The sequence below is a fragment of the Thunnus maccoyii genome, chromosome 9, assembly GCF_910596095.1.
Source record: "Thunnus maccoyii chromosome 9, fThuMac1.1, whole genome shotgun sequence".
Lineage (NCBI taxonomy): Eukaryota > Metazoa > Chordata > Actinopteri > Scombriformes > Scombridae > Thunnus > Thunnus maccoyii.
Genome location: NC_056541.1, coordinates 11,124,528 through 11,151,183, shown reverse-complemented (window position 1 = coordinate 11,151,183; position 26,656 = coordinate 11,124,528). Strand labels below are relative to the sequence as shown.

General features: G+C 37.4%; 1 protein-coding gene across 3 annotated transcripts in view; it reads left to right on the top strand.

Annotated features, from left to right (window-relative positions):
• The window catches only part of tmem8b (transmembrane protein 8B), a 49,810-nt gene that overhangs the window by 3,518 nt on the left and 19,636 nt on the right, over positions 1–26,656 (top strand). For all 3 annotated transcript variants that reach the window (XM_042421617.1, XM_042421615.1, XM_042421616.1), the window contains exons 2-10: positions 873–1,062; positions 1,607–1,814; positions 5,181–5,314; positions 6,186–6,454; positions 11,470–11,852; positions 19,012–19,108; positions 19,744–19,867; positions 22,466–22,608; positions 23,919–24,097. In XM_042421617.1, the coding sequence (XP_042277551.1) occupies positions 873–1,062; positions 1,607–1,814; positions 5,181–5,314; positions 6,186–6,454; positions 11,470–11,852; positions 19,012–19,108; positions 19,744–19,867; positions 22,466–22,608; positions 23,919–24,097 (1,727 nt within the window). The remainder of the gene's footprint in view (positions 1–872; positions 1,063–1,606; positions 1,815–5,180; positions 5,315–6,185; positions 6,455–11,469; positions 11,853–19,011; positions 19,109–19,743; positions 19,868–22,465; positions 22,609–23,918; positions 24,098–26,656) is intronic.

The following is a 26,656-nucleotide window of genomic DNA, read 5'->3' as shown; positions in this document are numbered from 1 at the left end:
GACAGAATCACAGTACATTGAGCTCACTTACTGTCTCGCTACAACTCTTAAATAAATTGGGCTCACGCTGTTTTAGAGGCGCAGGATTTTCATTGCATCCTCCAAACAGTATTGTGCTGCTTTCTCGTTTTTTTTTACTATTCTTGTACAAATTGCACACGTGAGATAATTATTCCCCAAAAGAAAGAAAACAGAGAAAGATATCACCACAGGTATTCCAAACACAGAGGGCAGAAATGGTTGATATGCATGAACACAAAGGGAGTGTTTGTGCTACATTAGAAAATGGAAAGCTTTCTCCTGCGCTGAAACATCAAGGTGCTTCCACATTGCTCCCATGAAATACTGCGGCCTCCTGTCTTATCTGCATGTTTATGATAACACGTATCTAAAAGATGCAGTGCTAGTCTGCGCCAGTATAGTAATTAACTGACTCACACACAATTTCCCCCAGATTTTGCCCACCCGCTGGGCGTGTTCGACGCCATGTCGGCTCATGTAGGTAATATGGCAGATTACACCTGTCACTTGTTCTGCTGCTTTTTATATGCAGAGCGTTCGCTAGATGTAATCCAAGGATTTGACATTATGCAGGGCAGGAGTGAGCCTGCATATACTGTATACATCTCCCTCAGCTGCTTAAAGGGGAATTAAAGTCTGTGATCACATATTTAGATGATCTAGCTCAATCCACGCAGTTTGCCGGGTTCAAGGAGAAGCTTGTTATTATAGAGTTAACACACTGAGACTGCTCATGCCTTTGTTCTGTTTGCAAGAATGATATTACTGATCTTCTATATGGTGTATATCTCTCATTACATGTATCTTCACAAATATTCAGGGACACTTTCCTCTGTTTCTATACCCTACAGATTGCCTTTTTGTGACTGAATACTTCACCCGTACGCCTCGTAAGCTGAATGCTTTCAACTCCTTCGCCAGTGTGGAACTGTTCCACTTCAATGTGCCTGACGACACCATGATGGCCGTATGGAACCTCATCACCTTCAAGGAGCAAGGGGGCACGTTCGGAGACAGCTGCCCAAACCGCAATGTGACTGTGTAAGACTGTTTTATGAGGGAACTTGTGTTTAACTTTTCTTTCCTTGAACGTAGAAGTTGAAGTCTGCTCCCTCTGTGGGGTATAAATAGATAATAGTAAACACTCATATACTTTACCGTAGGGAAAAAAAGGTTACAGCAGCTGGTTAAACCTGAGTGGTGTCAGATAATACTGGTAGCCTCAACATATGGAGGAGCTCCTGTGGAAGCATTAGCTGTATTTAGCTTTTAATTTTGCCCGTCTATATTTATCATATTGGCAAGCAGTGTTTGTCATGAGAGCTTGTCGCATGTCTCAGGTGATTCTTCAGTGTCCCTGTGATGTTGTGATTGACATGGTCATGGTTATCACATTCATATATAAAGGCCTGGGTATGATTATTAATGTTTTGGATTTGCATTTTTCATATTTTAAATAGAGGATGCCATCTGTGCTCATCTGTCAGCTGTTCCTATGGAAGGGTTTTATGTGTGACAGATGCCTCTGTTGTTTATGAAAATATTAGGCCTAACAAGGATTGAATTTTGGCTTTGTGATTTATAGGTACTTCAGGTCCGGGGCTCCTCCTGTAATCAACCCCCTGTACACACGCTTCCCTCGGGATACAGTCGTCCCAGGATCCTTTGCAGTGACTCTGACCTGGACTCTTCCAAACCGTACAACGGGAGCATTCAATGTGACCAGCCCGCTCCCTGGAGACTGGTTCCTAGCCGCACATTTACCCAAGGATGAAGGCAAGATTTCAGTCAAGGTCAGTCTGAACATTTATCTCAAATACACGTCATAGTTTTATGTTAGAATTGGAATCTGTGAGTTGTTATTACATTGCACTTCCCAGAGGTCCACTTGTAAAAACAATCTTTCAGTAGGTGACGCTCAGTCATAGTCACTCTTACTGCTTGAGTGAACCACAAGATTCACCCTTTAACAAAACAAAGAGTCTACAGCCATGCTAGCAGCTCCAGCACAGAGGTCCTTTGAGCTAAATCCTAACATCAGTATGCTAATATGCTCATGTTTAGCGGCTATAATGTTTACCTTATCAGTTTTGGGGGTTAGCATGCAAACATTTGCTTATTGGTATTAAATACAAAATACAACTGAGGCTGATTGTCATTAGTTATGTTGGTACACAAACCAAAGAATTTGTTGAATTAAGATTTTGACCTGATGATGGCACTCCATGGAAAATAAGGGATCAGCAAAGTTATTACAATTTATCCTCAGGGGGATATGAATGTCTGAACTTAATTTCATGGCAATCCATTTAATAGTTATTGGAAAAGCTTTCACTAAATGAAAGGTTTGACCTGTTGGTAGCGCTACATGAAAAGTAAGGGGGTCCCCAAAGTCAGTAGGAGTCATCCTCTGGGGACCATGAAAATTTCGTGGCCATCAATCCAATAGTTAGTGGACCGACAGACTGACTGACATCGCCATCCCTAAAGCCGCACTGCTAGCATTTCTGAAAATGTAAAACATCTCATCCAGCTTCAGCTGTTTAGAGTACAAGATGAAAATCACTGTTGTGTTATATATCAGTCACTAATGGAGAGCTGATAAGATGGAAGCTTATTTATATGAAAGTGTTATGTAATATAACTTTAATGAGATCTACATCTAAGATATTTTCTTCATGGTTACTTAATTCCCGTTCAGTAGATAGGAAAAAAAATCAAATGAAAATGATGTAAATAGTCATTGGGATTAGTATTCCAGTGTGTGCTGCAGAGCCTAAAGAGGCATAGCAGTGTCAGAGAGTTTTTCTTCATCTCATCATGTTCTCCTGTTTGGCCACATAAACACCTGCTGATTTCCATTTCAGGCAATTTATTTGTCACTGGCATTGTGTCTGGTAGTGCTTCCTTTGTGGACTCCGCTGGCTGGCAAAAGAGCACCTGGAATACACAATCAAAAATATCATCAAAAGTTGCCATCAACATTGCATGTACAAAAGAATTGGTTTGCTGTGGGGGCACTGGGAATAGAAACCACTGTGGCTAAAATGTGACCAGCCTCCAATGACACACTGTATAGATGGAAAACATACTTCTTTTTTTTTCTCCAAATTCTGCTCTCTGAAGCAATTTTCTAGCAACCAAGATGTGATATTTTCAATTCAAAAAGGAAACACGGATGGAAGCGATGCAAGCGGAAGAGTCTCACACTGCATTTCTCAAAGTCTCAGTCAACAACTGAAATTAGCACACAGTATATAAGGATTTTGCAAGCAAAAACAGCAGTGATAAACCGCATTTACTGTCAAACACTGATATCTCCATATGTACCTTGACTTGTGAGTGCATATTGTATTTCATGTAGGCATTATTTACTGTTAACTCTTTGGGTTTTTTCATAATTTACTCAATTTTCTCTAAAAATCACTTTAAGAAGAGACCAATTTTCTCAAAAACCAACACTGAATACTGTCCAGACATTTTTCCTCTACTTATTGCTATCAGCTCATCGACTAGGTGCATCTTATCCTTATTTGAAGTCATTACACATCATACAAAGCTAAGTGTAAATGAGGAAACTCAGGAGGAGGAAAATGATGACTTCACTGATCACGTTGAGGGGCAAATGATCCTTCTTATATGAATGACACTAGTTTACAGACTGAGCTGTGTTAAGCTGTAGTACTGTAACATAGATATAACAACAACTGGTTGTGATTAAATTCAATAAAAATGAATGTAAAAAATAATATCTACTATAATTCTGGAGAGGGTAACTAATTTGATTAATCATTGAGAACTGCTCTTCATTTTATTCACTTTTCTCACTTACTCATTATTTTAAAAGATTTTGCTGTTTTATGATGTTCATAAAAAGTAGGGTTTGACATATAGTCCATTATAAATTAGCCTTTTATTAAATGCTGGATATTTGCCAGTCAGTGTTGTTCACTGTCAGTAAAATTGGAGCTCAATCCATGACCACAAATATTTAAAAACTGACTCTGATTTTCTTTGCACATATTACTTACTAATTCAGTTGTTCATATGTTTTATTCTTCTGATAAATCCTTGATTTGTGAGCATTTAGGTTGAAACGGGATCATTCAAAACACCTCTCAATATAATGTAATTCAATACAACACTTCCACTAACTACTGACTCTAAAACTGAGATTTCTATCAACACCTTACTGACAGACTGTAAACAAAAGCTGAACACAAGTTAGCTTCATTTATTGCAGCAGTATTGCAGTGTATTGCGTTAGATTGTACAGGTCTATCAAATAAACTGGCAACTCAGTGTATACCCTGGAGTTTTCACTAAAATTGCCTAATCTCAGTGGGTCATTCTAACTGAAGGAGCTAAAAGAATGCAATTAGTCAGGGCTTCAAAAGGGAGTTTTACTGTTCTTTGGCCTAAATGGAGTTTTAGAGGCTTTTACATCCTGCCAAGACTGAAATTCTGGGGAAAATAGATTGATTCCTACATCTTTTTGGTGTAAAAAATGGTTAAATTTAAAGCTGTTGAACACCATCAAAAGCTGTCTGCGCTTATAGTGTAAAAACATTGGCCTTCAAAAACCCATATTGGTTGAGCCTTAATTAAAACACAACCTGCTCTACAAGACACATGTGCAGGTCCAACTTGACAGGCTGTAATAAATCAAAGGGTCACCCCCGCACCTCCTGGACTAATGGCATGCCACAGTAATTGTGGCTGGAGCAGGAGGGGTTAGTGATCAGTTGACAGGAATGAAGGACCTCATTTGGTATTCACACCTGTCCTTTTGAATCAGGTGCAAAAGGCTCTGTTCCTGTTTTATAACAAATTTTACAGCAGATCATGTGTAGAAACAACACACGGCCTCCCGGCTCTAAGTCATGCTGTCCACTCGGCTCATCTCACAAAGTAATGCACATCAAGCGTTAATGGTTCAGAACAACACGCGTGAAATAGTGGGTGCATGTTTCGTTGTGTGGCAGGCAGGGAGGACAGAGTGATATTAATCCGGGAAGCTGACAGGCTTTATGCACACAGTCCATTAGGAATTTTGAGCCAGTCTGAATGATATCTAATCTCCTCTCTACCAGCTTTAAAGAAATATTGGTGTTAAACACAAAAATACCATCTAAACCTCTGCTGTGTTATCTTTATAGGGTCTATCTGAAGAATGCCAGTATCTGTTCCAACCTCAGCTCATTGTCCAGAAGCTGATTGGGATTTCAGTGCTCTATCCTGGATATTTCATCGACCAGATGATCCCCATCCACAACAGATCTGCACTTTATAAGTAAGTCCTCTGACAGAGCTTCCATACCTGGAAAATGCCAAATTGCAGGAAGTCGGGGGAGTTGGTTTTAGAATAACTCACCAAATCATGTGCTATCTAAGAGAAAAATAAGCATTTTTGCCCAATATGCTCTCCCACTTCTCCTCCTCCTCATCTGCCTCATGAGTTATGATTTTTCCTGGAGTCTTCTCTATAAAGCTTATCTTGCTATTTTCATTTGAAAAAGATGCAATTTCCAAGTGTGTGCCAAAAGTCTGTGCACCTTTATTAACTTCCCCTTCTCTAAAAGTCACCTCAATCTTGTAAGCAGAGCAATATGACTTTTTTTCTAGGTTTATGTTAATTTTTGATGTGCCTAAAGGCAGCAGAGTCAATATTATGTGAGTGCTACAAAAACAGAAAAAGTTTTGAGATGAGGATTTTAAAATGTTACTTCCATATTTAAATATCACATGTATTTGCATCTAAATAAGCTGTTGGAGGTACGGAAATAATAAACTTTGAATATAAGCACTGGTATTTGCAGTGTACCAGTATTTTTATTAAAGAACAAGTAATTTCTATGACCATTCATTCAAATGGAACTCATATTTTCAATAGTTATGAAGTTACCTCAAAGGTGTGGTCTTAACAAAACCAAAACAACAAAGCATGTCCTATAATAAAGGTAATTTTTATAATTCATAGTCTTCTGGAGAATAATTGTTGGGGCCTTTTGTAAACAGATTGATTTTTTTTGTCAACATACATCGAATTAAGTTTATTTTATATACAGTATTGTTCTATATTGTGCTGCATACTCTAGTGTATAGCTTACAATGGTGTTATTTCTACCTGAAACATGTGTGTTTGTGTGTGTGTGCTTGTGCAGAGTGTTCATACCCAACTATATATCGAAGGTGAAAGTTCAGCTGGTAAACTGCAGCACCAAGAACAAGAGTAGCGACAGTTGTCCCGTGGTGCTGAAGATAAGAGCGCGGGCGCCGCCGGTGCATAACTCAAGTGCCCTCGACTGCAGGGAGTGGAGCCCTTGTGAATTAGACACCCTTGTACCTGCCTGGGAACAATGGTACTACATCCTGGTGGAGAGATATCTAGGAAACTCTGATGTCTACTTCCGCATCGGGGTGCAGGTGACAGGTGAGTGTAATTTACAGGCAAATGGTGATTGATGAGTCTTTGGGTTATTCTCATTATTATTTCTGGATGGTTGAGAATTTATTTATTTTCACTTATCAAATGTTTGACAGCAAGGTAAGTAAACTTTCTAAATTAAATCGGCAATTTTCATCATATTAAATATTAGAAAAACAAACAATAGAAATATCAAACAAAAAACAATAAGCAAACAGTATTGATTGGGCATTATCAGTCTGGCCATGTGGAAAGAGGCATTCATTCATTATTCCTGTTGAACAGGTAAATTTGAAAGTTAAACAATTTAAAATGAGCCTGTATAACTCTGGCTGAACAGAGTAAAAACACAAATGCCGTTAATGAGATAATGTTAAATGCTAAAACATAGAGTAACAATAGCAACAGTAAAACAGAGTCATAAATTATAAAGTAATATCTATCTAATGTTTGCTAACATTAGCTAACATTAGCCACCATTACTGGTCATACCAGACCACGTAAGGCTGTGACAGCAAAACCACTGAGTGCATCGATCAGTAAAGGGTGCATTTTAATACTTATGAGTTTAACTTTTCATTTTTACCACAGTGAATGTTGCATAATCTGGCTTTAACTATAATGTAGCCTTTAAGATCATGAAAAGACTATTTTTAAGCTATTCACCATATTATGAGCTAAAATAGCCCACACATATATTGTTTCATTACATGGATATCAGTTTTAAATTAATTGATAAATATCACCAATTTCTATTCTTGTCCAACATAAACAGAGGAAGGCAGGAAAAACAAACGCAAAGAAGAAATTGTGTATTGTAGATGTAAAACAAATACATTTTTTTTTAGATATAGAACTTGGTTTGCAGAGAAGATATGTAGGAATAGTACAGTAGTATAGTACAGTATAGTATAGTATAGTATAGTATAGTATAGTATAGTATAGTATAGTATAGAATAGAATAGAATAGTACAGTACAGTATAGTATAGTATAGTATAGTATAGTATAGTATAGTATAGTGTAGTATAAAATAGAATAGTATAGTATAGTATAGTATAGAATAGAATAGAATAGAATAAAATAGAATAATATAGTATAATATAGAATAGAATAAAACAGAATAGAATAGTATAGTATAGTATAGTATAGTATAGTATAGTATAGTATAGAATAGAATAGTTTAGTAGTATAAGAAAAAAAGTGTTGATCTGTTTATTTTACCTCATAAAGTCTGAAAAATCAGAGATTGAATTATTGTTCTGACACACAACAGTAACTTGACCTTAGCTGGACTAGAGTATTGGCTCCCCAATATACAGTTCAGATTATTTGTGATATATGTAATCCCACCGTTTACACAATCAATATTCTAACAGTAAGGGCCATCTGTATGCATGGGATGAGATGAAAATTTCTTGTCATGATTATCCTGGCCAAAATAACTGTGATTAGCGATATTATCCTAATAATCATCATAATATGCTTAAATGACACTAAAACATATTTGAATCACTTTAACTTACATTAAACAAACATTTTTATTGTGTCATATCTTTTTTTTTGGTGAACATCCTTTTTAGTGAAAAATTAACAAGGACAGATTCAGACTCTCGCCAACAGCAGGTAATCACAATGAGAGTAAAAAAAAATCATTAATAAAAAGAATCTACCTATCACCCTGATATCCAAGCATTCACATTCCCAAGCCTTCAGCCATGGTGACGAATGACTGGAAAGATGCGGGCTTCCCCTTGTGTTAAATGACAATTTAAAGTAAATCAGGAAATCAATCGGACTGTACGTTCATGAGCTAGACAGCTTTTTCAAGTCACTCGTGTGAGGGTATTCACGATTATCCTGATAATGGAAATTCATCACGATTAAATTATCTTGAGTATTTTTATCCCAATATAAGATAAAATCTTATATCCGCCCATCCCTAGCTATCTGTACGTAGTAGTTTGCATTGATAATAATATGCTACATGAGATTCATCACATCAAAAGCCGCAAAAATTCAAAATATTAATTAATTCCTGGTTTTCCATAGTGGGTTATTCTGTTTTTTTTTGCTATAATCACTAATGTGGCACAAAATCATGGATAGGTTGTAGATTTGTAATGTTTTGATTATTTTATTGATCTAAAAGCCAAGCACAATATTTGAGTATCTTGGTGTTCTTGCTTCTTGTCTTAATGTGAAAATAACTTGCAACATGTTTTGTTCATGTTCAAGTCCCATCAGGGCTTTTCATACTGTGAGGTGCAGACTGTTCTGTAAATTAGAGCATTTTTACCAATTTTGCCAATTAAACTGAATTATTTAATCAATCTTAGAGGTAATGTGTTGAATTTTCTCCCATCTCTCATTATTTTCAAAGAAATTGTGATAATGTTTATCACCACAATCTATGAGCTGTTTGCCTCCAACCTGCTTCATTATATTCCTTCCTGCTGCTTTTGATGTGTAATTTAAGATGTTGCTGGGGTGGTTTTCTATAAACCTGAGAACTCATAAATTAGGCCAAACAAAAGCTCAAAGTAGATCTCTGCAGCATATCATATCCAATATCCCGCATTATAAAGTCAAATTATAAAGGATTGTAGCCTTCAGTTTGCACAGGAGCTCTTAAAAATGCCCAGGTGTAATTTTGTCCTCGTATCAAAGCAGGAATCTCCAAATGTCTTTTGAAGCGTTTTCAAGAGGCTCGTGCTTCTCACAGATATGTGGGGCAGAAATCGAATTTTGGACACATGTTTTGATTGGAAAAGGGAGCCAGACACAGGCGGACCATTAAGAGGCTTGTTCAAGAAAAAGAGTGGAGCCCAAACTGAGGCGATTCATATGGGATTGCTAAGAGGCCAGTGATACCACGTTTAAGTGCTACATGCTGTTTTTGGGTTGTGGAGAGCCGAGATATTCTTTATACTCCCTCCACAGGGATGGCTCACAAATCTGTGGGAAGTCCACTCCCATGTAGCGATCCCCTCCCTCTGTTCCTCACTGTACAGTGCACTTTGTCACCATGGCAACACAGACACTAATTATTCACACTCTGTCTTTCCCCCTGCCTGCCAGGCAGATCTTACTTGACCTTTTGTGGATTTAAATTGAAGAACACCTCGGGTTCAGGGAAAAGATCATCTGGAGTCCTCACCTTCTTATTCTTTCTTGCCGTTATTGGTTATTGTTGTTATAAGCTTTCTCAGAAATATTTGCCTTACTTGAATACAATTTACAGGAATCGCGGTCGCTGGCTAGATAGGTAGTGGTGAAACTAGGCTGCACTTTATTATTTATTATTGTTTATACAGTATTTTCACTGCAGGTGTCTTGCCCTCAATACATGATAGGAATTGAAGATAGACTATTTAATGTAATAATAATAATAATAATAGTTATAATAACTTGAATTTGTATTGCAGCTTTCATACATAAAATGCAGCTCAAAGTGCTTTACAGTATGGCATTAAAAATGAAACACAATAGACACAGTATAGCACTAAAAACAAAACACATTAGTAAGCGAGTACAACAATATAAAACAATGAGAACAGGGTAATCATGGGTAAAATCAGGGTACAATAGATAATAAATAAATACAAAAAATAAATAAGTTCATAAAAATAGAACAAGGGATCCAATAAAAAGGCAGAGAACTAGAAAGAGATAAAAACGTACAACATTAACTAAATACCTGCGTGAATAAGTAGGTGTTCAGTTGTTTTTTAAAAATGTCAATAGATATATTAACATATCTAATGTAATTGGGCAGGATGCTCCACAATCATGGACCATAGTAGCTAAAAACAGTTTCCCCACTCGTTTTGTGGGCTACTTTAATGAACAGTTCAAAGACCAGCATCAAAGGACCTAATAGCTCTTGTTGGTTGATAAGGAGTTAAAAAGTCTGAAATGTAGGAAGGTGATATATCATTAAGAACTTTGTATGTGAGTAAAAGGACCTTGAAATCAATTCTAAAAGAAAAGGGGAGCCAGCTAAAACAGGAGTAATGTGCTCTCTCTTCCTGGTCTTTGTTAAAAGTCTGGCGGCAGAGTTCTGAACCAGCTGAAGTTTTCCTATCAGCTTTTTTTGTTAGGCCAGTGAAGAGAGCATTACAATATTCCAACCTGTTAGTGATGAAAGTATGGATCAATTTCTCAGTACCCTACTTTGAGAAGAACGGACTTACGTTGGCAACATTTTCTCAGGTGGAAGAACACTGTCTTGGTCACTTTGCTGATATGAGCTTCAAAACTTAAAGCAGAGAATATGCTGTATATGAGAGCAAAATGAAGCCATTTCTATGTATTATGAATGTTATGAAACTGTATGTTTGCACAGTCCTTTCTCTCCCACCCACTCACACATATACATACATAAACATGTACTATATATTTGTGTCTTTACTGATTTTACATTGATTTTTCTTGTTTTTACCAAAGTTACATTTGCCTCGAGCCTGCACTATTTGGTATCTCGGTATTTTTAGGAGTGCTACAGCTGCCTGAACGGACATCAAAATACTTCAAACCCTTTCAGAGACAACACTATGCAAACGAGGCTGAGCTAGAAAAGCCTTTGAAATCCTTTCCCCTTGGGGATTGGCGGTATTTGATGGTACTTTGCCAGTTGCCATCAATGACCATTTTGCAGTGAGTTGCTTTGTGTTGAGTGAAAGCATACTGTTTGCAATTACTGTGAATCTTTGTCTCATTAAAAAGCAGTGTACAGAATTGAACCTTGCTGTTTACATTATGGAAGCCAGCCGAAGGGGATCATTTCAAACATTTGCAAAAGACTGCATAGCATGCATAATAATGCAAGTGAAATAACTGACATGGTTATTGCCTGTTTGTTTGAGATTTGCCAGGGATTGGCTTTTTGATTTCATGATAGGGATTATTGCATTACACAACATGTTGCAAGGTGCATTTTGAAAACATTCTGCATCAAACCAGTGACAATGTTCAGCTCATATTCTTGGTCTTATCTGTCATATCTTTCTTTCCTAATTAGATTGCTCCAAGTCCAATTTGTCAAAGGACCAGTCACAACCCAGTTCCTCGATGAACATGCCACAGTCTTTCGGGACAGCGATGGGTTTTTCCTTGTCTGATACGCTCTCAATGGCGGCACTGCCCAGCCTCTCGCAGAATGCCAGTCACCTGCACACCTCGGAGGACAGCATAATTTACCTCACCCCAACTGCCGACACTAACAAGTGCTGGCCAATCCGTCCGACTCTGCGAAACGAGTTGGACACCTTCTCTGTGCACTTCTACGTCTTCTTTGGTCCAAATATATCGATTCCACCGGACAGGGCCGCCGTGTTCGCCATCAACCTCATGCCAGTTTTAGACAGCGGAGGAGTCCTCAACATGGAGCTCAAGCTCAACATGGTGAGTGCTTCTGATGACACTATTTCTGCTTGTTTTAAAAGCATAATCAATTACTCAAATGTAAACACAAGTTCAAAATGCAAAATTGTAAACGTGCCATTACTCAGATTGGTTGACATAGGAACTCTACAAACTCAATCAAAGTTATAAAAATTTTCTGATACCTTTAATAGTCTATTTTTGTAGACAGAACAAGAAAAAAAGATTATTTTTTCAATGAGCTTCAGTTACATGTAAAAAAAAGAGGATTGGGCAAGAAAGCTTTGATTGAATTACAGTTTTATTTGATATCTTGACAACGTTTGAGAAATCTAGGTATTGCTTGTATATTGTATTACCACTGCACTCCGGATATATCAGTTAAAAATGTTCACCAGACACCTACAGGATTCTTGAAGGAGACATTTTGTTTCAAGATATTGGGTAGAGCTCTGTTGCTACCCTTAACCTTCGCCTGCTGCATGATTTACCATTGCAATGGATCAGATTGTAATCAGAAAGGTAAATATGCAACAGTTAACGCTGGGAAATTCCCCAGCAAGCAAGGGTGAATAATTGGGCTCCCCAAGTGTCTGGCTGAGCTAGCCTGCTAAATATGGATGCTCGTATGGTCACAGACTTTGCTGTGGCAGCTGAAAAGTTCACAATGAAACAGGCGCCAGTGTTTGTGGTTTGTGACATATGTTGTTAATTGAGAGCAAACAAAATGCAAAAATCAGCCAAGAAGGATTTGATGTGTCTTTGTTAAGCTGTCCTTCAGATAGTAATGGCATTAAGAATGCACCTGCAGTGGCTCTGGACGTCTACAGGGAGTCAGAAACTGGAGAGCTACAGGCTGGCAGATGGACTTTTAAACATTTTACTCCTAATAAAAAGCAGCCAGATGATCTTGAAATAACTAGAGGATGAAGCATAAAACAGAAAAAGAAATCTTTGATTATTCAGTTCAAAGGCATACCCTGACATTTTGGTTAATATGTTTTTCTTTGCTGTCTTCCTGGTAGTTAGATTAATTTTCATCTCTTTGCATTCAATAGAGTCATTGGTCCACAACATTTTTAGGTTACAGTACCTGTATCTTAGCACAAAGACAGAAGCAGGAGGATACAGCCAAAAGGAAAAATGTGTCCTTCATCAGATGTAAAAATTTCCATCTTTCTGAGCACTATAAGAACTTCTCATCTACGTTTGCTTAAAAGTCTAGACTGAAAGTTCTTGAACTTGCTCTGATAGGATCAAAAGCTCCAGAACAGCTACTAAATGGACCATGTGATGATATTGTCAAATACTGTTCCTCAACTAGCAAGCAAGCCAGCAAGCTGGCCACCATGAATCACCTGGGTGTTGTTCAGAGTAAGGGAAGTGTGGAAAGCAGGTGTCACACAGTAAGTTCAGGCTGCATGCAGCACTTGCAGTGTAAATTGCTGTGAGCCCAGAGTTGCAGCTGTTAGTCACTAAAAAAGCTTCAATGCAATTGCTCATTTAACCAACCAAACACATGCTAAAATACAGTACACCGTGTAATGTATGACAGGTTCTGAGCTGCTGAAATGCAGCCTGTATGCTGCCTCCAGATTTTATGATACGCTAGGCCAAACACATCTTTCATTTCTACCGAGCACGCAGAGATGAAATTGATAATCGATCTTCTCATCTAACCTTCTGCAAGAAAGTAAACAGGCGTATTTCCCCAAATGTCATAGAAAAATACAAATTGTTCGTTTTTCAGGAAATGACATTAATTGACTGAATAATTAATTGGATGGTTTATTGATTGAGTACTTGTTGTGACACAGTGGGTAAATAATTACCGTCACCTCGCAGAGAGATGGGATTAAACATAAATGGTCACACTGGTCCTTTTCTTTGTGGAGTTTTCTTGTTGTCCTCGTGTTTTCTGTATGTGTGGTCCAGTCTGGAGGAACTCAGGACACCTGTGTGTTACCTTAACAATAGCAACCTGATCGGGGTGTTTTTCTGTCGCATGCATGCTGGGATAGATCCTGATCACAACAACCCACAACCCTATGCCCCAGTATAGTCATAAGTGGGTATAGTTGGTTAGAGTCTGTGGATGTCACAGAGAGAGTATGCTGTGATTGTTGTATGAGCCGTGAGATGTATTCTTCAGAGAGCCTGTCATGCTATATTATTCTATGGACAGATTTCTCCCCCCTCAGCGATGATCTGTCACTTGCTTGTCACAGGCGCAGAATCCAGTCAGCCGCTGCCAGTGGGGGACTCTGGCAGATTTGCAGGGCTTTAGGAGACAATAGCTGGAACTGCTTGTCTGCCTTGCATCAGTCCCTGTGAAAGAATGTGAAAGGAATGCATATGGCTTTCATTTCCAGTGATACCTCAACTGGCACTGGATCAGTTTCGCTTTAGATCCATTTTTAAAAGTTTTCTTTAGGTAGGGCTTACGCAGAGAGAGAAATCGTAAGCTCCGTAATGAGTATTGTTATTCCTTGTTAGCTTTTATATGTTACAATTGTTTTATCACAGTAATACTTGTTTGAAAAGGGGTGTTTCGTTTGAGCAGAAAATGTTGAACTGAAGCAACTCAAATGAAAAATGTTTGGTGTTGCTAAACAGCACTCTTGCAAAACCAGTTTATTTAAATCATACTGTCAAATTTGAATAAAAAATACAGGAAAGTTTATACATTTTTGAGCCAAACCAAAACTCATCATAGAGTTGATTTTAATTAGTTTGGGTACTGGGATGTGCAGTATGGTGCTATGCATACACAAGCCAACTTCATCCACGTTCTTGTATCAGTTGGCATTGTGTCCTGCTTGGCACATGTTACCAGCAAAACACTTGGAAAAATTCAGCAAAGCAAAAGCCACGCGAGTACTGAACAGAGATAAAATGTTGGGTTTTTTTTTCCCTATCTGTAGCGTTTTTGTGATCAGAGTTGAAGCATCTGCTCTGTTGTAGGAGTGCTTTTGAAGAGATCTGAACTCAGAAGTTGTTCTGTAGTATTTTGCTTTCAGTCGGTAACCTTGAGCGTTGCATTGTCAGAAGATAGTGCTCCTGATTGAATTGTGCCTCTGCCACTCACATTTCACAATCATAACTGCATAATGGATCAGGCATGTAAATCACAATATTAAATGTGATTAATGTAGGTATGTTCCTGACAGTGTGACAAAGTGCTTTACAAGTGGCAGCAATGAATAAAACCCAAACAAAATTATCATTAAAAATTCCAGGCATGGATTTATAATGGAGCACAAAATAAAAACAATAACAATAACAAGAATTGAACATAAATTAACAAGAGATCATAGCATGTCCTGACAACAAAGAAATGACTGAAGCCCTCTCTGAAACCTGGGGCTCTGGACAGCAAAGACACATGTTGTTCAGGAACGGTCAGCAGCCTGCATGAAGGGAAATGAGATGAGATGGAACTGGAAGATAAAGCCGACAGAGCCGCAAAAGTTATCGGTGCCATCTTGATTTCAGTTCTACACAGGCGTGGTGTATCAAACAAGGAGTTTCCTGGTTCGGATGATAGATCTAACAGGGATAAAACATATCACAAAAGACTCTAGCTTCCTTAATTTGATGTGTTTCCTGGTGGGAACATAACGTGTTTTTTTCAGATTATATGATACCAATAGGATGTTAGAGGTGTAGCAGTACATGGACTCTGATTCTGAAGGCTGACTCTAAAGGATTTGTGTCAATACAATATAAATTACATGAACTATATCATTAAATGTAGTTGGAGTGAGGGAAATTAATTTTTTAACATTTTACCAGGTACAAAGTTTGCCTTTGCTGATTTATTCAGTAAGACATAAGGAGGTAAAACCAAACATGGAGGTACACTGGCATGGCTATATCTAAGTCACCTGATAAATGTTTACCTCTTAACAAGTAGTGGCCTGAATAAAGGCAGATGTGGGAGTTTTTTCCTCACTTTATTTGGGATGCTATTCTGTTCTCACCAAAGAAAAACTCTAATTTGAAGGCACAAAGCCTCATGATTTTATCTGTGTAAAACATTTGAAGATTCCACTTCACTCCAACAACAGGACTGCATTCAATACAGAAGAGCTCAAAAATAAATGAAAAGAAAAAGAAAAAAAATAGGGTACGTAGCTTATAGTTTAGGAAAAAAAATTTACCATCTTTGTGTGTCTTTGAATTTGTTTCAGTATTACTTTGACTTATTCTGAGTTTTGGATAATAAATTCCAAAGAGTTAAAGGATAGGTTCACTATTTTTCAAGTCTGTCTTAAAACAGTAATCAGGTATCCTTATGAAGACTGAAACATGTTTTGCTCGCTGTAATCATTCCTCCTGTTCATACGGGCTATTAGAATATTCCCACCTAAAATGTGCTTATAATGTAAGTGATGGAGACAAAATCCACAGTTCTTGTTTTAGCAAAATTGTATTTAAAAGTTTATCTGGAGATAATATTCAGTCATCTGAGTTAATTGGATATCTTCCAAAGTTACAGTCTTTTTAATAAAAATTTCCCTGAAAGAAAAAAAATGTGTCTTGACTGTGTTTTTCTGTTCAGCTGCAGTGGGAGGATTGTAAACTTAATTGGAAATTTGGCATTAAAAAGACTGTAACCTTGAAAAATATTGACTTGATTTGACTCATTTGGGCAGCTAAAGCCTCATACTAGCTTCAAATTAACTTTTAAATATGTTTTTGCACAGAAGGAAGATTGTGGATTTTGTCCCCTAACACACATACATTTAAAGTGCATTATGAATGGGTCTCTTAATGGCCACTGACCTGACTGCTGTTTTGGGAAAGACTTGAAAATTTGTGAACCTATTCTTTAATTTTCAAAGAGACCAAGATCATTAACTATAATAAAAGTGGTTTAAGAACCATGGCTATTATATTTTAATATGTATTTTTCATGCTTTTGCATGAAAAATGGTTGCCTGTTAAAGAGTTTAATCTCATTTTAGGGGAGATTTGAAATAGAAATGTAATATTTATTTTCTGATCATGTTGATTTAGAGTAATCATACCACATCATATTGTAGTGATATTCAAAATAGTGACTTAAGGCAGTTTTCTTTTTTTCATTTTAATTGCCAGGAGTCTCAAAGAAAGCAGGGTTGTCCAAACATTGTAATTATATTTATGGCTGGAATTTACTTGAGTGCCTCCTGGTACACAGAGACACCATTACTAAAGATATTTATTTGCCAGGAAGAACAAGTAAAGGGGATTTTGAACCACAACACAACTTTTTCTTTTGTTCTTCTTTTGATTCGGGGTATGCCAATTACACTGTTCAGAAAACGGTCCCAAAAGGGTCATATAAAACCTCTGTGGAGCTCAATGTGGGCCAGGAAGAGGAGCAACATACTTAAACAACTTTGTCTCAGCAGTACCATCGTATACTGTGTCTTCTCAGTCATACAGGCTTAATAAGACAGTCTAAAAATGACAATACTGATGGTGTAACTTTCTTGGTTTGATTGTTTGCGTGGACACATTACATGACAAAGGCCCCTCCTCGGACAGAGCAGCAGTGTTTTGTGTCTCTTGAAGGGCTGCAACTAATGATTAATTTCATTAGCGATTAATTTGCTGATTATTTTTGTGGATTACAGGATAGGTTCACAATTTTTCAGCAATTTTTCTTTAGCAGTCTGAGTTAGTCAAACCAAGAGAATATCTTCCAAAATTATAATCTTTTTAGTATAAATTCCCTATTTATGCTTCTCTGGACAATGTTTCCTTGCCGAGCTGTAGTAAAAAGACTAACTTTGGAAGATATCCAGTTGATTTGATTAACTTGGATGACCGAAGTCCTATATTTGCTTCAGATAAACTTATGAATACATTTTTGCACAGAACGAGGACTGTGGATGTTGTCCCCCATCACTTACAATGTTTTTTTGGAAAAAATGACTGAAACTATTATTCGATTATCAAAATATTTGCTGATAGTTTTGTCGATCAATTAATTGATTAATAGTTGAAGCTGTAGTCTCTTGAGCAACATTTTGCAGGTAAACCATAACTCCACTGTAATTTACTGCTGCTATCGGTTGAAAACTGCACCTTAACTTCAGCTTATTGTGCAGGGTGTACGTTGTGAAGCTATATCGTGTAGAAAAACACACAAAACTGTAATAAAAAATAGTATTGGACTCATTATGGGCCGATATATATTAAGGGAGAAGAAAAAAACATCCTTTCTTTCATCCTTTCTTTCTTTCCAGCCAGAAATGTTGATAACAGTCACTTCATAAAGAGAGTCTGGCTTGGGGACTCCCCCTGGACCTTTGGTTCGGTAATCTATCCATGAGTGTTTCTCACTCAATCCTTCATCTTCATACGGTGGAGGAAAGTCGGGACGAAAGGGGGGAGGAGGGGCGGACTATCTTGAAGTGCCAGTGGGCGTGATTGAGTCTTACTACCAAGAGAGTGCAGGCCAGATGGTGAGTTTAGGAGGCCTGAAATCTCAGCACCTGGCAAAGTGTTTGTTGAGTCATTGCATTAATCAACAACTTTGCCAACTCCCTGCATATACATTATGCTCATTTTGTGCTAGGGGGGGAGATAGAAATCTTATTTATTCAAGAACTAATTGCCCAGAGTTACCCCTACCATGAGAGTATTTCCCTATGAACACAACGCAAACGCATGTAATGTGTAAGACAGTTTCAGGTTTAGGGACACTGTGAATAAATCAGGAGGAATTTTGAAACTTATGAAGTGTTAAATTTGGTGCTATAGTGCACATTCATGCCTTATGAACACATGCAGTATTTCTTGCTTCTATCTCTACTCCTGTTGTTCTTTCACTGATACAACAAATTGGACTATACTGGTCTCCTTTCATCTCTTAGCAGAATGAGACAATTTGTATAAGCATATGCAGTTCCCAACGCTTGAATAATTCTTCAGGATTTTTTTTTTTTAATGCATAAGCATTGATGCTTTAAGGAGATAAACTGCCAACATCTTCATCTAGGTGCCTCGGGCAGTCGGAGGGAACGCAGTTTCACTTGATTTGTTAGTTTTAAATTTTACAGTGTGATGGCTGAGAGGAAATGAGACTTGAGGTAATCATGAACAGTGTGAGCTCACCGGCATGATGGCAGCAGATGGTTGATGGTTGGATGGATGAGTGACGTTTGCTTGTGTTTTCCTTTTGCAGTCTACGCTGAAAGGCGCTAATGTCACAGTGTTTGGTTGCCTGAACCACGGGATGCCTCTCTTCCTGCAGGAAAACTCATCACTGAAATGTGAATCAGGTATGTCACGTTTAATGAAATAACACATTTAACAAGATGGCCATACTTTTATAACCCCCAAATTAATATAATGTGTATTGTTTCTTATAATTATTCAAATTAACACTTTTTCTTTATGGGTGTAAGGCTACTTCAGGTCTTCACATTTGGACAACAGTAAAAACTTCTTCAGCTCTTTCAAGTTTTACAATTTCCACTATTCATACACAGGGCTTACATTTACATTTACCTAACATTATATCTGAGTTTATTCACTTGAACTGGTACAACTTCCACGTCAGCTGACACTTCAAGCTCAATTTATTGCTCGCACACTACAGACATTTCAACTCTTTTCTCCTTTCAGTGCTTTAACTTTACTCAGAGCTTACAATAAAGTTCAAACTTCAACTTCTTTTGGCACTTCCATTTTGACTGCTGTTTCACCTTCTATCTGTATTTATATATCAAATCAAACTGCTAAATTTCAGCAGCAAACATACCTGAAAAGTCTTTAGAAAATCTTGCTTTTTCTAGTGTTTTTAGTTCTTTTTCTGTAGGAGTGCAGGCTCTTTCATTTTCCAACTCTGTTTCAGGGTATTATCTGTCATTACAGAAACAAAACCCTGCTCTGTCATTGTTTTCTTCTGTTGCAGAATCCGTGGCCGGGTTTTTCCTTTCCGTGAACGCCTCCGCTAACATCACCAAACTGAGAATTCCCTATCCACAAACAGGCACCTGGTACCTCAGTCTGCGCTCTCTGTGTGCCACTGAACACGGGTGAGACTGTCAATAATACCTCTGCATTTCTTTTTTTCTTTTTTGTTTCTCAAAGGCTTGCATTTTGTGTCACAAGGAAACTTCACTGAAGTACCTTAAAAAGTAAAGTAAAAGATAAAAAAAAGGGTCCCTATGCCTTATTAAAAGGATGAACAACTGGCACAAATTTTTAAGTGCTTAAAATGAAATAAAATTGTGTAGAATGTATGCTTAAGAGTATTTAAAATCCAGATGGTCCTCAAAACATAATTTACAAGCAGAAATTAATTGAAACCAGTCATATGATGGGTGCTCATGAATTTCACAGTCCATAATCAGTTCTTTGGCTTGGTCCCAATCTCCCGAAGCAACCACTGTGAGACAATATTTGCTGTCAATTACAGGAAGACAATTGGAAATATAGGATATTCAATTTTTTTAAAAACTCATCTGCGTATAACAATCCCTAGGTTGTTTACCATAATTAATAATTCAGTACTCTAATGAAGACACCATGCTCACTGTTTAAATGGTGCAGCCTCCCTCATTCAGCCACATCCTTTCCCATCTGTCACCCAACAGATACATTTGGGATTGGCTTCTGGCAAACACCTAGCATATGACATGGAACAGGGTTAGATTTTGAGCTTTAAAAAAACAGATATCTCATGTAACCATATTTTCATGTTAACAAATATGTTTTTTGTTTGGATTTGTTTGTTGTAATTTGCATAGACCTTATGAGCAGTGTACATTCAATTCCTGCATCCATTGTGTTCGGTTTATTTCTCTTGTTCAACATAACAACAGGACATCTGTTGCTTGCTTTGGGAAAATGTTGGGTCTCTGTAAAATAAAGAGTACGGTCTAGCTAGGCCTGCTCTATGTGAAGAGTTCCCTGAGATAACTTTTGTTGTGATTTGGTACTATATAAATAAAACTGAATTGAAAAAATGAATTGAATTGAAACTCACATTGGGATATTTTCACTGAGTCTCCATAAATTGAAACATTCAAATTGTTGTTAGACTCTCAGACTAAAAGAGCAAGAATTCCTTTTCTTCTTATTTTGTACCAACATTCAACATTCACACAGGTACCATATTATACACAGACACTATATTCTCCACCTCTAGTACCGTAAGTAGACCAAAATGCATTGCGACTACAAGGCACAACTGTTATCTTTTGTTGACTAGGAAATGTCTCGTAATCTCTATGGTTTTATCCACTTAACTGTACACTTGAATCCACAGATGAATGCAATAAGCACATACTCTTTTTCTATGGGTTGTTTAAAGTCATTGTGAGAAATGTCAGAAAGAAAATGTGGGGAAATGTTTCTTATTAAGTTGTCTAATGCAATGTTATTCACAAGATCAGTATTGAGTAAGTATTAGCTATTCAGCAGATTGAGCTGTTTTGACGAACCTTTAATGGCATAAAAATGTGAACAGAATGAAATTAAGCAGATTTTTCCGGGGCCACTCTGGAGTTCCAATTGAATCTGAATAACAGATAATAACAGATGGTGTGGGACATGGACTTATCCTCACATGAGAGCTTTGCTGTGGTATGGAAATGTGGAAAAGCTTTCACATTCCTATTTGTTAGATTTCCGCAAATTTACACATGCTAAATAAATCAGGTCTTCTTAGAGAGGAAAATAGGTAGTGTGAATGACAGGTGCTCTTCAAGGCTACAATTAAGTTGATTGATATAACTTTTTATAAAAAGAACAGCTGTGTCGACTAAATGATGGGTTCCAGCAAGGAAGCACATTTTTTACCTCCTGGAGTTTCATTCTCCGTGACTGATTGTAGAATCCAACAATTACAAAAGTGGCAACGCAAGCACAAACATATTTTCTGTCAGCCCATGTAATGTCAGAGATAAGCAAATCATATATAGGTCCATTGTGCAGTTGTTGGTACAGTTAACTGCATAAAAATGATTTTTTAAAAATTTGCCATAATCATTATCAGGCCATGAATTCTGACCAAACCATTGTGCCGTATGGTAAACATGTATTTCCAGAATTAGAAAAAAGACATTTAAGATGAAGTAGTTTAAGATGGAATGGATAGTTCTTCCTGATTATTGTGAAAATTTGATGTACCTAATTAAGATATCTACCTATTGAAGATTAAGCTATCACAGTATCATTATTGGTCTATAAAGCACTGACATAATTTGTGGAAAATGACCTTTAGAATTGCTTATAATCTCCAAAGAGTTGTGATGATGATAGTCTACAGACATGCTAGCGTTTCTTTGAGGCTGCACTTTCAGGCACAGTGGTTCTTTGAGCTAAATGCAGAGGATCACCAAAGTCATTCATCCTCTGGGCACCATGAATGTCTGTGCACAATTTCATGACGATCCATCCAGTAGCTATTAAGGTACTTCAGTCTGGACCAATTTGTTTGGTAAAAACAACTGCCTATAAATAAAAATATCTAGTATGAGTTAAGAATATGCAAATTGATATCCATTTGGAAGGACGACCTTCACAAATTTCCATCTTTATACAGTTAAAAATACACCTAAATTTATCAGTGTTTCAGTACTCATGTTATTCATCCCCATTTAATATTCTGCATGTCTGTGACTTTCCAGATTTGAAGTATGCACCAATGTCACCGCCGAGGTATATATGCGCTCTTACCTGACTCCATGCATCAATGATTGTGGGACATATGGACAGTGCAAGCTTCTGCGCACCAACAACTACCTTTATGCTGCATGTGAATGCAAAGCAGGTAACTCTATTGCAATGAAGTTTTTCTGTTGGTTTGCTGATTTGAATGTGTACATAATGCAGTTGTGAGCTAAATTCAGATTAGGTAATTATGTCTACTTTTGATTTTATTTTATGTCCATTTTATTTTCAAATCACATGCACATCACAAAACACCATCTATGGAAGGCAATTACAGACAAAAACAAAGCAAGTTGTTTTATTTATGTGGAAAAATAATTGTATAAATATGGTGTGTACTCAACATCGCCTTTATTTATTAATCAGTAATTAATAATTAGCAAAAAGCATGATAATGAATTAATAATTGGAAGCCTTTTTCAGCAGTCAAAAGCTTTTTTGCATATAAGATAAGATAAAAGTTTCTGTGGGGAAATTGGGTCATCACTGCTGCAAAGGATTTCTAATTTGTCGGAAAATACATCATACAGAGTGACAAGGAAATGGGAAAGAACAAGGTGGGACGCCACAGGTCATTTTACCAGAATTGGACTGAAAATATGGTGATTAAATTGTATGTGCCATTGTCCAATGAGTCATACAGCGACCTGTTATTAATCTTCCAGTATAAGCCGTTTTGATAAGACAATAAAACACACTCTTAATTACGAACAGCTTTTTAATAAAAGATGAGCTTATGAAACTAAACAAAGCGTGTCCTCAGAGGCTTTTTTAAAATCCTGCCTTTGATCTTCTTTTATCAGAGCTGGTTTCTCTTCAGATAAATTCATTGTCATACTTCATATATGTGTGACTGCTTCCTGGCAGGCACTTTGCATTCAACTCTTGCCCTTGGCCTGTCTGAAACCCTCCGTTCAACAGGGCTCACAAATATTTAATTCACACTGTCTTATCCAATCCCCCACTTGATAAGGATCCAATTCAAGTGGCAAAGCAGTAGTGTTTTAACATAGGAGGAGTTCACACCAGGAGGCTCATTGTGCAGGATAAACAACTTCACATATCTGTTTTTGATTATTTTTCACTGAGAAATGTGGGGCTGATGAAGCATTCATCTTGTCTGGAGATAAATATTTTATTCATTTTAAGAGATACTGTAAATTCTAAAGGGATGAGCTTTTGAAACAAACTGATTCATCTTCTGTAGATTTTTTTTCTCGTCTGTTCAGCCAAAAGATTTAAGGAGACTCTCCTAAAGTTTGTGTAGAGTTCAAGGAAGACAGAAACAACTCTGACTTCAGTCTTTTTCTAACTCACAAAGGCTGAAAAAACAACAGCTTCCTACTCTCTTAGATCTTGACTTTCTTATATCAACGTACAGTGCTGACTGTGTTTGTGTTTGTCTGTTAGGCTGGGATGGCTGGGGATGCACAGACAACTCGGAGGCCTATTCCTACAGTTTCCAGCTCCTCTCCACCCTGCTGCTCTGTCTCAGTAACCTCATGTTTGTCCCGCCAGTGGCCATCGCAATCCGAAGCCACTACCTGCTGGAGGCTTCAGTTTATATATTCACCATGTTCTTCTCCACTGTGAGTGACTGCCAAAAAATCAAAGTGGTGCATGTTCTACTCCCTGCTAACCTTTGAAATATATCTGGGTGTTATACCAGCACAAACTATTGGTGAAGTAGCACTACTTCTACATCTACATCTGCTGATTTTTTCTTATGAGACCTCAGGAACAATATTTTTTCCATCAGTTTCTGTGATAGAAAGAAATATTTTGATGATTATAAGCACAGCTCTTGCTTTTATTTTAAATGCATGTCACTGATTTAAAAGTACCCTGTGGACTTTTTGATTACTAGTGGAGCTGTGGAGCAATGTTTTTATCAAGTACGCACACAAGGACATACATGAACATGAGGCGGGTGACCCCTTTACACATTTCTGCTACTGGTGTCACACTATTCCGCAGATTAACGATTGATGGCTGTAAAGCGCAAAGAAACGTAGCAATGCGCAAACAAAGGCAAGGGAAAAGAAGACTGTAATGTCGCAATCATGGATGTAAACACTGGACAATCTAAAGTATTAAAAAAATTGGCTTGGCAAATGTTTAAGGAAGAAGGAAAAGATTAGGTTAAATGAGAATTCACCAATATTTAGAGGAGGCAAGGCAAGGCAAGGCAAGTTTATTTTTATAGTACATTTCAGCAACAAGGCAATTCAAGATGCTTTACATACAACATTAAAAGCATCGAGACAAAGTACAACAGAAACACACCATAAAAGGAAATTTAAATACATTGAAGACAGTCATTAAAGAGCCAAGAGAATAGAAAATAAAAACAAGCTAAAATAGAACAAGACAGATACAAGAATAAAACTTTCAGTGCAGTGTAAGAAATGAATAAATATTTGATTTAATAAAAGGCAACAGCAAACAGAAAAGTCTTCAGCCTTGAACTGAGAGTTGCAGCAGACCTGCAGTTTTCTGGGAGTTTGTTCCAGATATGTGGAGCATAAAAGCTGAACTCTCCTTCTCTGTGTTTAGTTTTGACTCTGGGGACAGAAAGCAGACCTGTCCTAGATGACCTGAGAGGTCTTGATGGTTCATAACGTAGCAGCAGATCAGAAATGTATTTTGGCCCTAAACCATTCTGTGCTTTATAAACCAACAGCAGTATTTTAAAAGCAATTTCTTTCTTTATTTTAGGGAGACCTGTAAAGACACAGTAGTCGAGTCTACTGAAGATAAATGCATGGACAAGTTTTTCCGAATGTTGAGACATAAGTCCTTTAATCCTTGATATATGCTTTAAGTGATAGTAAGCTGACTTAGGGCTGCTCAATTATGGCAAAAATCATAATCACAATTATTTTGGTCAATATTAAGATCACGATTATTTAACATGATTATACTCACTGACTCACGGAACAGAAATTATCCATGTTATGAAATGTATCAATCCACACAGACTCACGTGCAAGTGACACGCATTTCATGGAGCTCCCAGTCTATTTCTGTTGCATTTAGTGAAGCATAATCTGCACAGACAGCTGTTTAGATCACACAAATATTCCGCTGTATGTGTTCTGAACTTATTAACAGTATCTACGTTGATTGATCAAGGCTCCCAGTCTGTTTGTGAGCTGCCTGTTTCACTACAGGCAGATTCTTCTCACTTGCTAAGGTGGGTGGGGAAATAAAATCAATGAATTAATAAATACAAACACTGTCGATTTCTTCTCGTGGAGCTGACATGAAAACTATTTTGGTTCAGTAAATTTCTGCTGTCAGTCAGCCTGGTGAAGGCAGTTTGGCTTGCCTCTGTCCTAAAGGAAATGGGTGCGCTGGATTTCTTAAAACACAAGAAAAAACAAGAGTATCATTGCAAAACGGTATGCGGCACAATAATTGTTTTATCTCTTATGATTTCATAATCGTTGGAAGCCAAAATCGTAATTTAAAATAAAATTCAATTAAACGCCCAGCCCTAGGCTGACTTTGTAATTGTCTTAATGTGGCTGTTGAAATGTAGTAATTGTAGTTTTTAACATTACCCATTGAAGCTGAGCACTGACTTTTAATCATTCTTCCTTGGCTCCAAAAACAGTTACTTCAGTTCTGTCTTTGTTTAATTGAAGAAAGTCTGGCACATCCAAGTGTTGATTTGTTCAATGATTGGTTGAACACATCAACACATCAACATTGTGGAAGCATGTAGATGTTGAACAGAAGAGGCCCCAGAATGGAGCCTTGAGGAACTCCACAGGTCATTTTTGTCCACTCAAATGTGTAATTACCTATAGACACAAACTAGTCCCTGTCCTTTAAGTAGGATTCAAACTAATTTAGTAATGTGCCAGAAAGTCCCACCCAGTTTTCCAGTCAGTCTAGTAATATGTTGTGGTCGACCATGTCAAATGCAGCATTGAGATCCGGTAACATTAAGAATAAAATTCTGCCACTGTCTGTGTTTAAGTGGATGTCATTAAAGATCTTAACAAGAGCAGTCTCAGTGCTGTGGTGTGGTTGAAATCCTGACTGGAAGACATCAAAACAGTTGTTTGTGCCAAGAAGTTGTTCAGCTGTTGAAAAACAGCTTTTTCAATGATTTGACTTAAAAACAGGAAGTTTGATAT